Source organism: Galeopterus variegatus, unplaced genomic scaffold (genome assembly GCF_000696425.1).
Source record: "Galeopterus variegatus unplaced genomic scaffold, G_variegatus-3.0.2 Scaffold76, whole genome shotgun sequence".
Lineage (NCBI taxonomy): Eukaryota > Metazoa > Chordata > Mammalia > Dermoptera > Cynocephalidae > Galeopterus > Galeopterus variegatus.
This window is the reverse complement of record NW_007726187.1, coordinates 494,873-509,155: the sequence shown is the minus strand read 5'-3', so window position 1 is coordinate 509,155 and position 14,283 is coordinate 494,873. Positions and strand designations below refer to the sequence as shown.

The 14,283-nt window shown below is 47.7% G+C and overlaps 2 protein-coding genes across 3 annotated transcripts in view; one reads left to right on the top strand and one right to left on the bottom strand.

Annotated features, from left to right (window-relative positions):
- The window catches only part of ACOX3 (acyl-CoA oxidase 3, pristanoyl), a 50,298-nt gene extending 49,861 nt beyond the window's left edge, over nt 1-437 (bottom strand). For both annotated transcript variants that reach the window (XM_008578624.1, XM_008578632.1), the window contains exon 1: nt 407-437. The gene's annotated coding sequence lies outside the window, so the exon portion shown is untranslated. The remainder of the gene's footprint in view (nt 1-406) is intronic.
- A 12,061-nt stretch (nt 438-12,498) lies between these two features.
- The window catches only part of TRMT44 (tRNA methyltransferase 44 homolog (S. cerevisiae)), a 30,352-nt gene continuing 28,567 nt past the window's right edge, over nt 12,499-14,283 (top strand). The window contains exon 1 of the mRNA XM_008578749.1: nt 12,499-13,255. Within this exon, the coding sequence (XP_008576971.1) occupies nt 12,499-13,255 (757 nt within the window). The remainder of the gene's footprint in view (nt 13,256-14,283) is intronic.

The window sequence follows — 14,283 nt, the reverse complement described above, 5'->3', positions numbered from 1 at the left end:
GCAGGCCACAGCGCGGCATCCGGCACGGCGGCTCCGCACCCGAATCCTAACCAGCCGCTGGGGGACGGCCCCGCCGCCCGCGGTCACCGCCCGGGCCCGGACCCGGACCCCACACCGCAGGTCCCGAGCGGGGGCCTCGCCCGCGGCCTCGCCGCGCCGGCACCTGGAAGGGCTCCCGGCGCCGGAGGGGGCTTCGACGGCACTGTCCCGGTCACGCCGCCTCCAGTCGCCTCCTCTCCGAGATGCAGACGTGACTAAACTACAGGTCTACTCCGAGTCCCTTCGGCGAGCGGCGCCCGGTGACCTCCGGGACAACGTCCACCTCCTCAGACGCGCGGCCCGTTCGCCCGGCGCCTCAGGCCCGCCCCCGCCGGCGGCCCCTCCCCGCGCCCCCGGGTCTCCGTACCGTCCAGCGCACACAGCAAGCTCTCAATGGACGTCTCCCGGAGCCGCGACCGACTCCCGAACAGCGAGGACCAGCCGCCCGCGCGGCCAAGCAGTCGCCAGCCCCGGCCGCACGCCGGCGCCCTCTCGGACTCCGTATGCTCAGTGGGCAGGGCCGGGGCCGCGCCGCCTGGCGTCATCGCTCCGCGCCGTCCCCGTCGCCTGGGAAACGCGGACGCGTCCACCGCAGGGGCTGCTGGGGGGCCACGCCCACGAACGAAGAAGCTTTACCCTGGAAGCTCCCGGGCGTCATTCGCCTCTCCCTTGAGGCCTGGCTGCGTGACTCAGGGCGAGTCGCTGCCCTTCTCTGAGCGTCACGTTCTGAGATTCGTTTTACCCCAGAGCTTCTCGAAGTGTGCCCTGTGCACCACCCTGCATAAGAATCCCTGGCGTGTTTGTTTAACATGAAGATTCCTGGGACGTACAGATTCCTGAGCTACTGAGCAGAAGCTGCAGCAAGTGTAATACAAGAGTAAAAAATACATACTTCACAAAGTCCGGGCTGGCTCAAGAGTTACCACAGGCTGTTAAAGGCAAGTTTAACACAAAAAGTAAGATATACACACCCAAAAGGCGAAATACAGGCTGGCTCCAGTAGAGCGAGCAACAGCCCCACCTTCTTCCTGGATTCAACTTTTAGAGTTTGGCTATCTATACATATTCATGTTATCTATTAATATTTAACTAAGGGGAGGGGTCCCTGGTTATGTAACCTAGTCTCACACATGCTCGGTTGGTATCTTTGGAGAATGCTCACTGGCCAAATTCCATGACAGTCACTGAATTCATTTAGAATATTCTAGTACTCTGTAGCTCCTCCAGTGGGGGTCCTTCAAGGGATAAACTCCTTTTTACCAAGCATGCTCAGCCAGCGAGATTACACAAATCGGCTTCCTGTGGTCTTAATCTCCACTTGCTGGTACTGAGAATAGGTGCTATAAGCAACAGAAGCTCAGGACACAGAGAAGGGGTGTGAGTCCTAAGGGAGTGACTGAAACCCAACCCCAGGACAGCTGAGCACCTCCTATCTCAAAAGTGAGCACTGGTTGCCCATAGCAGTAACCAACTCAATATTCCATCCTTTGTTTCTGTCTCACATTTTCCACTTCCTCACTCCTAGATTTTGAGGTACTAAATAGCAAGCTGACAAAGTCCTTGCTATTCTAGGGAAGCCAGCAAGGCTGGCATCCCTTTTGCCTACTTGCCCCTTCTCCCTCCCCTTGAGGTCCGACCTTTGATTGAAACCAGGACCCTGGAAGCTTTGTAAATGAGAAACTTAAGTTCTTATTTTGTTGATAAGCAGTTAGCTATGAATCTCGAAGCACTGTGGCAGCTGAAAATGTTCTATAAATAGCTTGGTACCAGACGTAACTGATTTAATCAGTACCATTTGTTATTTTCACTGGCTTATAAAAAGGAACCTAAAATAAACAAGGATGCCTTACAGGTCAGCATCCTGTAAGGTCCTCCTGACCCCATAAAGTGTGTCTCTTCATTTCCCACCATCTCCCCTTGGGTACTGGTTGACAACACTACATCTTGGGATCAGCTCCATATTTAATTATCTGCACCCAAATCCTTGGGATCTAAACTAAGACATGTACATTTTATGAAATTTACAGAGACACAGTCAACAAGACTTGACAATTTACCATATATAGAACAAGAAAGAAGGAAAAGTCAAATGCTTTCCATTTAAAAGGAACTGAAAGATGGAGAGGGCAGTTATAGGGAAGAGAAAGATAAGCTCAGTTTTAGAGATGTGGTAGGTCTAAGATACTGGTAGGACATCTGTGTGGGGATGCTCAGCTGATGTTTGAAAATTCTGTTTACTCCTGTTCTACTCTGAAATATCTTCTTAATTCTATGACATTTTTCTTCATAGTTATCACTCATTTAAAACAGTCTTATAACTATAGGTATCAGTGGGACCTTCCTGTTGCAAAAGCAGAAGGAAGATATTATCAGACTCAATGGGTCTGCCTTCCAGAGGGTATATTCCAAACAAACTCTTATGATGTCAGAGGTAGAGTCTGGGAAGCTGGATAGTCGGCTTCAATCCACCCAGTCCTCTTACTAGGTTCTTGCCTCCACCACAGGAAAGAATTCAAGGGCAGAGTCACAGTAGAAAGTGAGAACAGGTTTAATATAACAGATAAGAAATACAGGTTCAACAGAGAGACTGCAGCCTAGCACCAGAGACTGAGCCAGGCCCACACCAAGTTTAACACAAAAATACATTCAATGCAGACATCAAGACTAAAACAAAAGCAAGAAATACATACTGAAAGTTCAGTACAAAATGCAGGCTGGCTCAAGAGAGTGAGCAGCCACTTGCCGAAAATAAGTTCGATACAAAGTAAAGTACACAAACCTCAGTAAGCAAAGTGCAGGTTGCTTCCAGGAAAGTGAGCAGCAACCCTACCTTAGGCTAGGATTCTGCATTTATAGTTTATCTAATGAATATTCAATTAAAGGGTTGGTTCCCAGTTATGAAACATTTAGTCTTGCACATGCTCAATTGGTCTCTTCTTGGAGCATGTTCATTGGTCAAATCCCATCACATGAACCAGGCATATTCCAAAATATTCTGTGCTCTCTGTGGACCATGCCCAGCCACTAGATTTGCATAAACCAGCCCCATGTGGTCTCATTTCCCCCTGTATTGGTGCTAAAAATAGTTATAACTGGCAACAGTAACTTTCCTCCAGGGGAGAGCCCAGAGGAAGGGGACTGAGACCTCAGGGAGTGGCTGGAAACCCAGAGGCGTGTCCTGAAACTTGAACCTAGGGAAACTGAGCATCTCCTATATCACTACCAAGATCAGATAGGAGAAAGAAAAACTATTATTTGCAACAAGTGAGGAGAACACCAGGGATAGTTCCTAAAGCAGTTGTCTCCCTATAGAGAAAGTTACAGCCTCTTTTATTTTTGTATTCTTATTTTATTTAATTTTTTCGCAGCTGAGTAATACAGAGAAGCCTCTTTTATTTAGTACAAACATGAATGTGCAAAGATCTTGTTTAGATTACCACATGTAGAGATGGGATTTCGGCACATGCTCAGTTTCACATCATGCCTGTTCCTTCATACAACCATGTTATGTTAATGAAGCTCAGGCTCCTCCTTGGATGGAGAATTCAGCATTATAATGAGCAAAGTTTACCCAAATTCAGCTCTTCAGCCCCTGAAGCTTGAACCTCAACTGATCTGGTTTTATTTGTTTTGCTGTTTTTGTTTTATTTTATGATTTTTCTTGGCTGGTAAGGTGATCCAAACCTTTGACCTTGGTGTTACAACATCATGCTCTAACTAACTGAGCTAACCAGCCAGCCCTGATTTTGTTTTAGCCAGTCTTGTTTGCTAGGGGTTTGTTACTTGTTTCCTGGAGTAGGCTATTCTGAAAAATAAGCTGGAACATAAACAGCTATCAGTGATCATTAATTACATGGTCTTTACAGTCTTTTCTCCCCTTCTGTCTGGCTACAAAGAGACTGAGGGACAACCTAGAGCCCTGCAGGTGCCCTGCTAAGTAGCCAAAACCAATCATCAGACTAGGCAAGCGTTTCCAGCCAGGGGTCTGTGGCATTGTTGCAAGGGGTCCTTGTGTCCGTAACTAAGACATCAAAATTTGTTTCTTACTCAGTTTCCTCTTTGCCTTCCCAGGAAAGTTCCATTAACAAGCCATTCTCATGAAACTGTTGATCCTGGCATAGTTGGCATAGTTCAGTCAAGACCATAAGACCTTTCTTCTTGCCCTGTTCCTTAAGATAACATCTCTGATGGCAATGTTGCCAATTGTTTGTCTAAGATGTTTTTCAGGACACTTGGAGTCAAGCCAGTCTAAACTGACTGTGCCCACAGACCTCTCTTCTGAGCTTGTGTGGATGTCTGATGGGTGACCTTTTGGCATCAGTGGGCCAAAAACTCCACCTCCAGATCATGCTTGTTAGGCAATTATGTTTTAGCCGATGTCTAAGACAGCAGCGGGTGGATGGGAGGAACACCCAAAATGGCTGCAGAGAGTTTCAGGTCCCTAGAACAGACACGTTTTCCGAGAACCACAAAAAATCCCTCCCCCTTCTTCACCACCACATCCCCTTCCCATGCACACGAATTTCTCCACCTATAGAAAAACCCCAACTCAGCTTAAACCCTGCTCGCTTCCCTCCCCTTCCTTCTTAGCCAGTAAGAACAGTCCAGCTCAGCCTGACTAGATATAAAAGGCCCAGCCGGACTCTCGGGGCTGCTGCTCCCACTCTCGAGAGGGCAGCCCGCTTGTTCATTTTGCCTGCCTAATACACTTTGGTTGAGTCTCTGTCTCCTGGTGTGTTTCTTTTGCATCCGGGCCGGGCAATTTCCTTTCAATGCTAATGCTACCATTTTTGACCCATGAAGAAGTGTGCAAATAGCTTGCACCTGCACAGATAGTTGAAGAACTTCCTCGAACCCTTTATTCAACACTGTCCTACACAACTCTCACCACCTGTTACCTACTCCCCATAAATGTCTCTAGCTTCCTGCCATTGAGTAGGCAGATTTAAGAGTATTCTGCTGCCTACTTGCTTGGCAGCCTCTCAAATAAACCTTTTTCTCTGCTGCAAAAACCAGTGTCTCACCTTAATGGCTTGCTGTGCATTGAGCAACAAACCACATGCAGTTACAACTGTGTAACTATCTAAAACTAGCTGTAACCATCTAAAACTAGCTGAAACAGGTTTTATTTTACTATCTCACATTATTTCAAAGGTATCTTGCAGGGCATAAACTGAGCATGCACCCAAAGAGAGCCTTGTCCTCCAGATGACCTCGGGAACCTGAAAATTCTCTACCAAAGTGCTGAATCCAGATTAGACCAATCAGAGGACTGGATTCAGGATTGACCAATCAGTCAAAAGTTTGGAGCCCTGAACCAGCCAGCCATCACAAAAACAAACAAGCAAGCAAGAATCAACCAATCAACTCCTGATCTCATCAGCCAGTAAGGCCTTTTCTGTCCCAATCAATCAGCTCCTGATTTTATCAGCCTATCGCCCTTTGCTGTGCCATCTGGCTTGATTCAGATTTAACCTATCAGGGATCCCAAATACCCCTTAAAAGTGCATTCAGCCCCTGGTTTGGAGAGACAGATTTGAGAGCTGTATCTCCTGTCTCCACACCAGTCAACTCAAAAAAAAAAAAAAAAAAAAAAAGCCTTTCTTGCAAAAGCAGGTGCAATGGTATTGGCTTCTGCAGGCATTGAGGAGGAGCACCCAGAATTGCCTGCAGCCTAAATTAATTGTGGTCTACCAGAAATATATGCTACTGTTTTTCAAATGTTTGGAGATACTGTTGGAGGAAAAAAATACCCATTCATTACAGAATTCATACCTCCTGTAGGTCATGATATCTGCCAAAATTACAACTACTACTAAGTTGGGTTCACATGTTTTATTGACATAAGAAAAACATTTTTCCACTGGGAAGTCATTTGGATTCCTTGCAGAAATAAGAGGGAGAGTGGACATTTCGAAGCAGATATTGGAGGCATGGCTAAAGGGGAAGGCCTTGGAGCAACTGGCAGACTAGTGCGGGTGAGAGATGAGGAGGCCTGGGAGAAGGCTGTGACAGGGAGTTGGAGGGTGGAGGAGAGAGTTGAGTGACTTTCTATTGTCGGTTCTATCTAAGATAGGGTGTCATCACAGATTGTACCTGGAGAAAACACAAAAAGCACATGTTCCCAGCCTTGGGAATGTCACTGGGCTCCCCTCCCCTCTCTGTCTCTCCTTTCCACCCTCCTCTCCTCACATTTGTCTACCTCCACCCGCCTGGCTCGTCAGGGCTGGCTCATAGCAAGTTTTGGCTTCATTACTTCACTCTCTTCATTTAGTTTCCTGGATTGGTGACTGGGTTTAAGACGGCTGTTCCCAGCTCTGATCCCAGTTGTACTTCAGGACCACCTTCTAGTATTTGCTTGTCTATCCTCCAGCACCTCTCCATGACCTGTGGTCCCCTCTCAGGCCTTCGGACACTGCGTGACCTGTGTCTGACAGGGAACATCATTGGGCATCTCCACATGGAATCAAGTAGACATTGAGACTTATGGGATGGTGGAGAGGCAGGAAGAGAGGTAGAGCTTGTGCTGTGCTCTGGGTTGTGTTGCTGGGACCTGGGTGGATGGAGATGCCACTGAGACTGGCTTAACGAGAGCAAAATTGGGGAAAAGAATGGGAGTTTGGGTTTGTGCATGTTTTGTTAGTGACTTCGTGGTATAACTTTCAGGAGCCACAAATGCAGCCCTGGTGTGAACGGTAGGGGAGGGGGAGCTCTTTTGGTAACTCAGCTGACAATGATCCCCTGGAGCTCTGCCGGAAGACCCTGCCCACCCACTCCGCTGTTCATTTTGACATCCTTCCCATTCTGCCCTGTTTGGAGCACCTGTTCCCTGCTCTTTTATAGTCATTTGCTCTATTGGCCGTCTTTGCTACGTGTGGTTATTTAAACACATTGTTAAGACTGAAGTTTCCTCTGCACTCTGGCCATTTATCTCCCTTTATTCCCCTTCCTCCTTTCTCTCCCACTTCCTCCACCCCCCTTGTTGGTTCAGAATTCACAAGAGTGGTTGGGAAAGAGTCACCAGGTTGGCAATGGGTTGTGATGATTCAGCACCAAGTAAGGCCCTGTCACAGCCTTGCCAGGGCCACTACCACCCAGCACCAGTCTCCTTCCTCCCGTTGGGTCACATTAAGTGGCAGGCAGCTGAGAGTGATGTGGGAATATGAAATGCAAATGTGGTTTGGTGTAAGATGCACATACAGAAGGCTCAAGCTTTGGTCTTCATGGCAAATGTTACTAGTATGAGCCAATGAAATGTTTTTGGTTTTTGATTTTTGTTTTACTATAAACCCAACACGTTCAATCCAGAGGGTTTATAAGCTGATGGAGTTTTGGTGTCAGGTGTCTGAGGACCTGAAAAGTATGAGGGCTGCTGCTCAAGGGGGCTGGAGCTGTGTTGCAATCAGCATGACAGGGTTGCCACGTAAGATGCATGGAGCACCAAGGGCCTTCCAGGTGAAGCCTCAGTTGCTGCTTTCCTGATCCCCACCCAGCTTCTAGCACTAAGATCCTGAGGACCCAGAGTGGAGGGATTTTAGGGGTCCCATGTGAGTCCCTCTAGAGGTTCACTGTCCAACACAGTAGCCACTTGCCTCCTCTGGCTTTTTAAACTTAAATGTTGTCAAAGTAATCAGTATCAAAATGGAGTCACCCAGGTCAAACTCTAACACAATGGAGCCAGGAGGCCATGAAAGAAGAGCCCTCACACATGTATGCCTATGACAGGAACTATGCAAGGAATTCCCCAAAACTGCAGTTTTCCAGATAAGACAGTTGCCCAAGGACACACCTAATAACAGATGTCTCCACCAATGAGCTAACCCACCAATGAGTTAACGCCACCAATGAGCTAATGCCAACCAATGAGCGCCATCAGTGAGCTAATGCCAACTCCTGCAAGGGGCTCCTGTAACCAATGGTCTTTGTTTTAAAACAGCTTACGTGGACTTCTCCTTTTTGCCTTTAAAAGTTTCCACTTTGCTCCCAACCCCCTTGGATGCACCTATAATCAGACGTAGCATGTGTATCCCAGATTGCAAACCCCTGCTATTCCTGAATAAACTCTTTGCTTTGGAGACTTGGTCTCTCTGTCACTCGTTTTAGGTTGACAATGGGCATTAGTTAAAATTAAATAAGGCTGGCCAGTTAGCTCACTTGGTTAGAGTGGGTTGTTATAATGCCAAGGTCAAGGGTTCAGATCCCAGTACTGGCCAGCCATCAAAAAGAAATAAACAAAAATAAAATTAAATAAATTTAATTCCTTATAAATTTAATATAAATCAGCTCCTTAGTAGCACTAGCTACACTTAAGTGCCCAGTAGCCACATGTAGCTACTCCATGGAACAATGCAGACATAGCACATTTCCATCATCACAGAGTTCTTTAGGATAGCACTATCATGAGACTATTCCCAACCCCAGGCTGTGGGTCAGAACCTTGACCAAAGTCTGGATCTAGCCACTTTCTCCTTGCTCCCTATGCCCAGCTGCCTCTGGCTGGGACTTACTGCACTCCAGAGAGACAGTCCTGGACAGCTCTGACATCTGCACAATTCCCTACTTCACTCCCTAATCTTGGTGACCTTTTCATTCAGCAATTATTCCTTGGGCATCTCCGTGGTGCCAAAAAGTATCAAGGGCTATAGTGATAAACCAGACAGGTTCCCAACCTAATGAAGCAAGTTCTAGAAGGAAGAGAAGACAAATAAAACTTGGATAATTGTAAGAAAACAAAACAGCCAATAACGTGCAGTGTTTGGGCTACTTGGTTGAATGGACAGGGAAGCGCTGTCTAGGGACGGGAAATTTCAGCTAATTCCCAGATAGAGAGAAGATCTGGGAATGCACATTCCAGGAAAAGGGAAGACCCAGTAGAAAGACCCTGTCAAAACACAAAATTACGGGCTAGCCCGTGGCTCACTCGGGAGAGTGCGGTGCTGATAATACCAAGGCCACGGGTTCGGATCCCATATAGGGATGGCCGGTTTGCTCACTGGGTGAGTGTGGTGCCGACAACACCAAGTCAAGGGTTAAGATCCCCTTACCAGTCATCTTTAAAAAAAAAACAAAAACAAAAACAAAACACAAAATTACAACAAATTAAAAGAGTTTAGAGATAATTGGCTTTTATTTGCAATTCTAGAATCAGACAACACCTCATTCTATAAAATAGAATAGTGTTTCCATGAGCTGAGCAGGAGTTTGGTTTTATAGACAGAAGGGGCTGAAGAAAGCAGAAAGAGGGAGCAAAACGTGGATTGGTCCTTTCAAAGTTTCTTTCCTGGTAAAGGTTAAAGCAGAGGGGACTTCCTTATAATGCAGTCTAAAACTGATTTGTTTGGGGATTTGTCTATTGTCTCCCTCCTGATTTCTTGGAAGTTCAGATAAACAACTTATGGGTTGGTGGTGTGGAACTTCTGCATGAGTGACTCCATTTTGGTTGGTCTGTTGGGCCTAGTACAGGAGCTCAGTCCAAACCAATGGCCTCCTATCAATTTTACTTAACAGCCCGTAGATTGCAATGAGTTTGGCGTTTGAAGAACAGAAAGATCACTGTGGCAGGGGCTTAGCAGGTGTGGTGAGAGGGTTAGGAAATGAAGTTGGAAAAGGAAGCCGGAGCCAGATTGTGTGGGGTTTGGAGGTGGCAGCTGGCAGGCAGTTTTACTGTAATCTTACTGCAATGAGATGATTTCCAGGAAGGAACTGACACGGTCTTGCGCAAGGATATCAGCCCATATCAAACTGGATTTTCCACTTCCCCCACAAACATTGGCTTATGGACTTATGACTCCTCAGTCCAAAGTCCTAGGCCTGCAGGTTTCTGCAACCTCTCTCTGCTATGCCCATGTGACATGCAGAGGAGAAGCAGGGACTAAATCAGTCAGTGCCAGGACACAGTTCAGGGCCACAAAAGGGCCCAGAACATGAGAGCACAGAGCCTGGAAAAGAAGAGACTTTTGAGAACTTGAGCCCACATTTAAATGAAGCAGCACTTTTCCTGTACATGGAGAAATCAAAGCAGACACCATGCCTTGCTGCTGTTTTGATTATGCATATTGCATACCAAACCGAATGAAAAAACAAAACCACTTTGCATCCTGAGATGAACTGAAATGAGAAAGAACACCCAGTCTAACATCAGCCCCCCAAATCAATGAAGCCTTTCCTGTGAGTTGCTAGCTTCCTAATGAAAACTTTGCCCTCGACCTTGGTAATACCAACTATTGCAGGTATGTGATGAGCTTTGCAGATAGAAGAATCATGGGAGATCAGAGGCATCAAAGGCAAGTAAAACTACCATCTAGAGTTATTCACAAGAACTGCAAAAATGTAGCACAGACCTATAAGGTGTCTTTCTAAAATCCCTTCTGATGAAAACCTGCTGAAATACTGGATGCACGTTTCATATTTACATACAATGCAGTAGATGTTTGGATAGGTTTTTATTTGGGGAGACAGAGAGAATTCTCAAAACTGACTCAGCTTGCAAGCAGTGGGATCATAACAAGGGCCTGGAGACACACCATGAAGTCACCCCAACTAAGGTGGTGTTACACTAGCCAGGACCAGGGCTTCTGACAACATAATGAATTTTGAGATAACAGACCTTCGAGAAGAAAAGAACAGTTCATTTGAAAGCAAATAACTACATAAATTGTACTTTAACTTAGCCTTATAATTAACTGCAGCATATTTACTTCATAGTCCCTTAATAAACACGTCAACTTTAAACAAAGAATCATGGGAGAAGGACCTGTTTTTCCACCATGAACAAACACTTTGGAAACTATTTTGTTTTGTTCTGTGTCCTTTATTTGGACAGCCAGTCTGAAGTCAGGACTCCCTCAAAAAAATTTTTAAGTTACTTCTCTTTAACTCAGTTGTCACAGAGTCCTCCTTTGGCAACACTGTTGTTTCAAGATAGGAGGAGCCTTAGAGAGCAACTCTCGCGTCTCTCTGTGACCTCTGAACCCTGTATGGGCCGTGACTGTTGCACTTTTCATACTCCATAGCCGTCGTCTTGCTTACCTGTCTGCGTCCACTGTCAGCCTGAAGCCTGCTCAAGGGCAGGGCCTTGCATAGCTCTGCATCCTCAGTGCTTAGCCCAGGGCCCCGCACACATTAGCAGCTTGGTAAGATTTGTAATTGTTAATCTTCTGGTTGCCCCAAAGGCTAAACACCTTTGGACAGTGTTGGGGTTGAATTGTGTACCCCCAAAAGATATGTTGAACTTCTAATCCCTGGCATCTGTGACCTTATTTGGAAATAAGGACTTTGCAGATGTAATCAAGTTAAAATGAGGTCAAACTAGATTTGGGTGGGCCCCAATGAATGAGTGCTGTCATTACTAGAAGAGGAAAAGAGAAACACAGGGAGATTCAGAGAAACACAGGAAGAGCGCTGTGTGACTGTGGAGGGTTGGAGTGATGCAGGCACAAGCCAAGGAACGCCACCGTTTGTTTGTAACCACCAGAAATCAGGAGAAAAGAACAGTTCTCCCTCAGAGCCTTCAGGATTGTGAAAGAGTAGGCACCTGTTCTTGTAAACCACCCAATCTGTGGTAATTTGTTACCGAAGCCCTAGGAAACTGACACGACCTAAAAATCAACTACGTGATCAAAGACTGAAGGGCTGGAGTGAGCAGGTGTGTCTGCGCGGTGATGTCACCCGTCTATCTCTCGATTCCACAGACATTTGATATGTGTTCTTTTTCCCGATGAGGCACATGATTTGAGTTAGTTTTCACTTCTCTTTGATCCTGACAGAGATCCTTTAGTAAATGGCAAAATTCCAACTGAGGGACTAAAGGACAATGAGGGAAGAACCTTGGAGGTCTTGGAATTTCACTAGAGACTCTGCAGACCGGGTGCTGGTGCTGTTGGACTAAACTGGCAGTCCAGCTTCCGTGTTCCTCCGTGGACACGTGGGTCATCTGTCACAGAAAGAGGTGATATCCTTCTTAGGAAGCCCCCGAGGCTCAGGCTTAGGAATGCACGGGCCGCAGCTCTCCCACAAGACGGCAAACCGGAACGCAAGTGGAGAAGAGCGAGCTTTCACAGGAGGACGAGTCTAGCCCATTCACAGACTTAGGTTTCCTGCCCTTGATCAGTAATCGATATCGGAGATTAGCGGTTCCAGATCCGCTGGCCCGGAGGATGTTTGTGATTCCATAAACGTACCACCTGCAGCATGCTCCTTCAACACTCAGCTCTGATCATGCTCTAGCAGGCACCAACGCACCACGAGGGACTCCCAGAGCATAAAACGGAGGTTAAACTCTCAGCCGAGAACCACACAGCCGAACCCGTGCCGGGGAAACCAAGAGCGGAAAGGTGATCCATCACCGCCACTTCCCCTTCCGGCCCCGGCCCCGGCGCCCCGCCCCGTGACGTCACGGCCGCGCTGCCGTATGCGTCATCGCGGCGCGCCGCTGCCCGGGCTCTGGGCGCTCCGGCGACCATGGCAGAGGTGGGTCGGGCAGCGCTCCGCGACCCCGGGGCGCTGCTCCCGGGCGGCTTCTGGGCTGCGGTGGCCGTGTGGCTCGAGAGGCCGCAGGTGGCCAACAAGCGGCTGTGCGGCGCCCGCCTTGAGGCACGCCGGAGCGCCGCCCTGCGGCTGGCCGAGGCCCGCGGCCCCAGGCCGCTAGCAGGACCCGAGCAGGAAGAGCGGGGCGCGGCTGGACACGGGCCCGAGGAGGAGCTGGGACCCGGCCAGCGTTCCCCCGACGAGGGTCCGGGCCCCAGGCCGCTAGCAGGACCCGAGGAGGAGGAGCGGGGCGCGGCTGGACGCGGTTCCGAGGAGGGGCCGGGACCCGGCCGGCGTTCCGCAGAGGAGGGTCCGGGCCCCAGGCCGAGCGCCGGTCTGGAGCAAGGCATGGCGGGGCGCGGACGCCAGGAGACTCAGGGCCCGCACCAGCAAGGGGAGGCGCGGAGAGAAGCAGCCGAGGCGCCTTTGCTCGCCGTAGATCCCGGGCACCCGGACAAGGCTAGAGGCAGGGAGGACGACTTCGCTGTTGCAGATCTGGATTTGCTCTGGGACAATTTCTCCCGAAGTCTTGCCAGTGGCAACCCGGAGATGCTAGCTTTTCTCCTCCGCTCTGGGACAGGATTGCAGCCAGAGGAGCAGCACGAGCTCGACGTGGTTTTCAGAACCGTTATTCCCAAAACGAGCCCGCATTGCCAGCTTACATCTCCGAGGAGAGAAATAGTTGTGCAGGGTAAGAGTATATTTGGTAGTGGAAAGATACGATTAGATTAAAACGTGTTGCTTTGCCCCCCACGGATTTGTCACCCCACCTCCCCTGGGTGACGGAGATGCAAAGGATTACTCAAAGCCCATCTCTTCTGAGCAGTGAGAGAACCCGAAGTGGTTAATTTCCTGCCAGAACCCTCAAGCAAGAGGCATCCCTTCCTTGGGAAATTAACCCCGAATTGGGGTTCTTTTTCTGCATTTATTTTCCAGACCAGGAAGTTACAGGAAGAGAACATAGGTGGGGTTACAGGTTAATAATATTGGCTGGTAACTTTCAGTGAAACAAGCCAGATGACATTCCAGTAGACAATTAAGTGGTCCTATCAACAAAAGCTTGATCTTAGCAAACATTCCTTCTTACAGCAATTTCTCAGTATCTTTACATTTTAATCAGTAACTAGTTTGTCCTTGAGCCAGCAACCTTACTGTGCCGCAAATCTTTATCTTACAGCAGAGACTTTATAGCCTGAGGAAAATTTCCAGTCCTCCACAAGGTCAATATTTGAAACTGCAAGGCTTTGGAAAACCAGGCCCTGTGAAGTACATTTGCTTTAAGAATCCTCTACAAAAACACATTCATTGAATTTCAGTTTAATGAAAAAGCATTACAGGTACCTACTATGTCAGTTCCTTTGCTATGTACTGGGGAGGTTTTAAGTTTTTTATTATTTTTTGAGATGGCACGTAGAAATATGTGTTCTTGGTACAGAGGATGGCATACTTGATTGGGGCGGTTGGTGACTGGAAGGCTTCAGGGAGAAGGTGAAGGATGAACTGGACGTTGAATGATAAATGGGAGTTCATCAGGTAAAGAGATCAGTGAAAAGGGAGCAGTTTATGCCAAGACAAGTAGGTGTTGAAGAGCATAATGATTGGATGGATAGGAACCTACTAATCCTTAGTGTTCTTCAAATTTCAGGCATTTATTTGACTGTGAACTTGACACTTCAGTCTCAGCCACTCCTTGCCTCAAACTGTGTATGAGATTTCTAT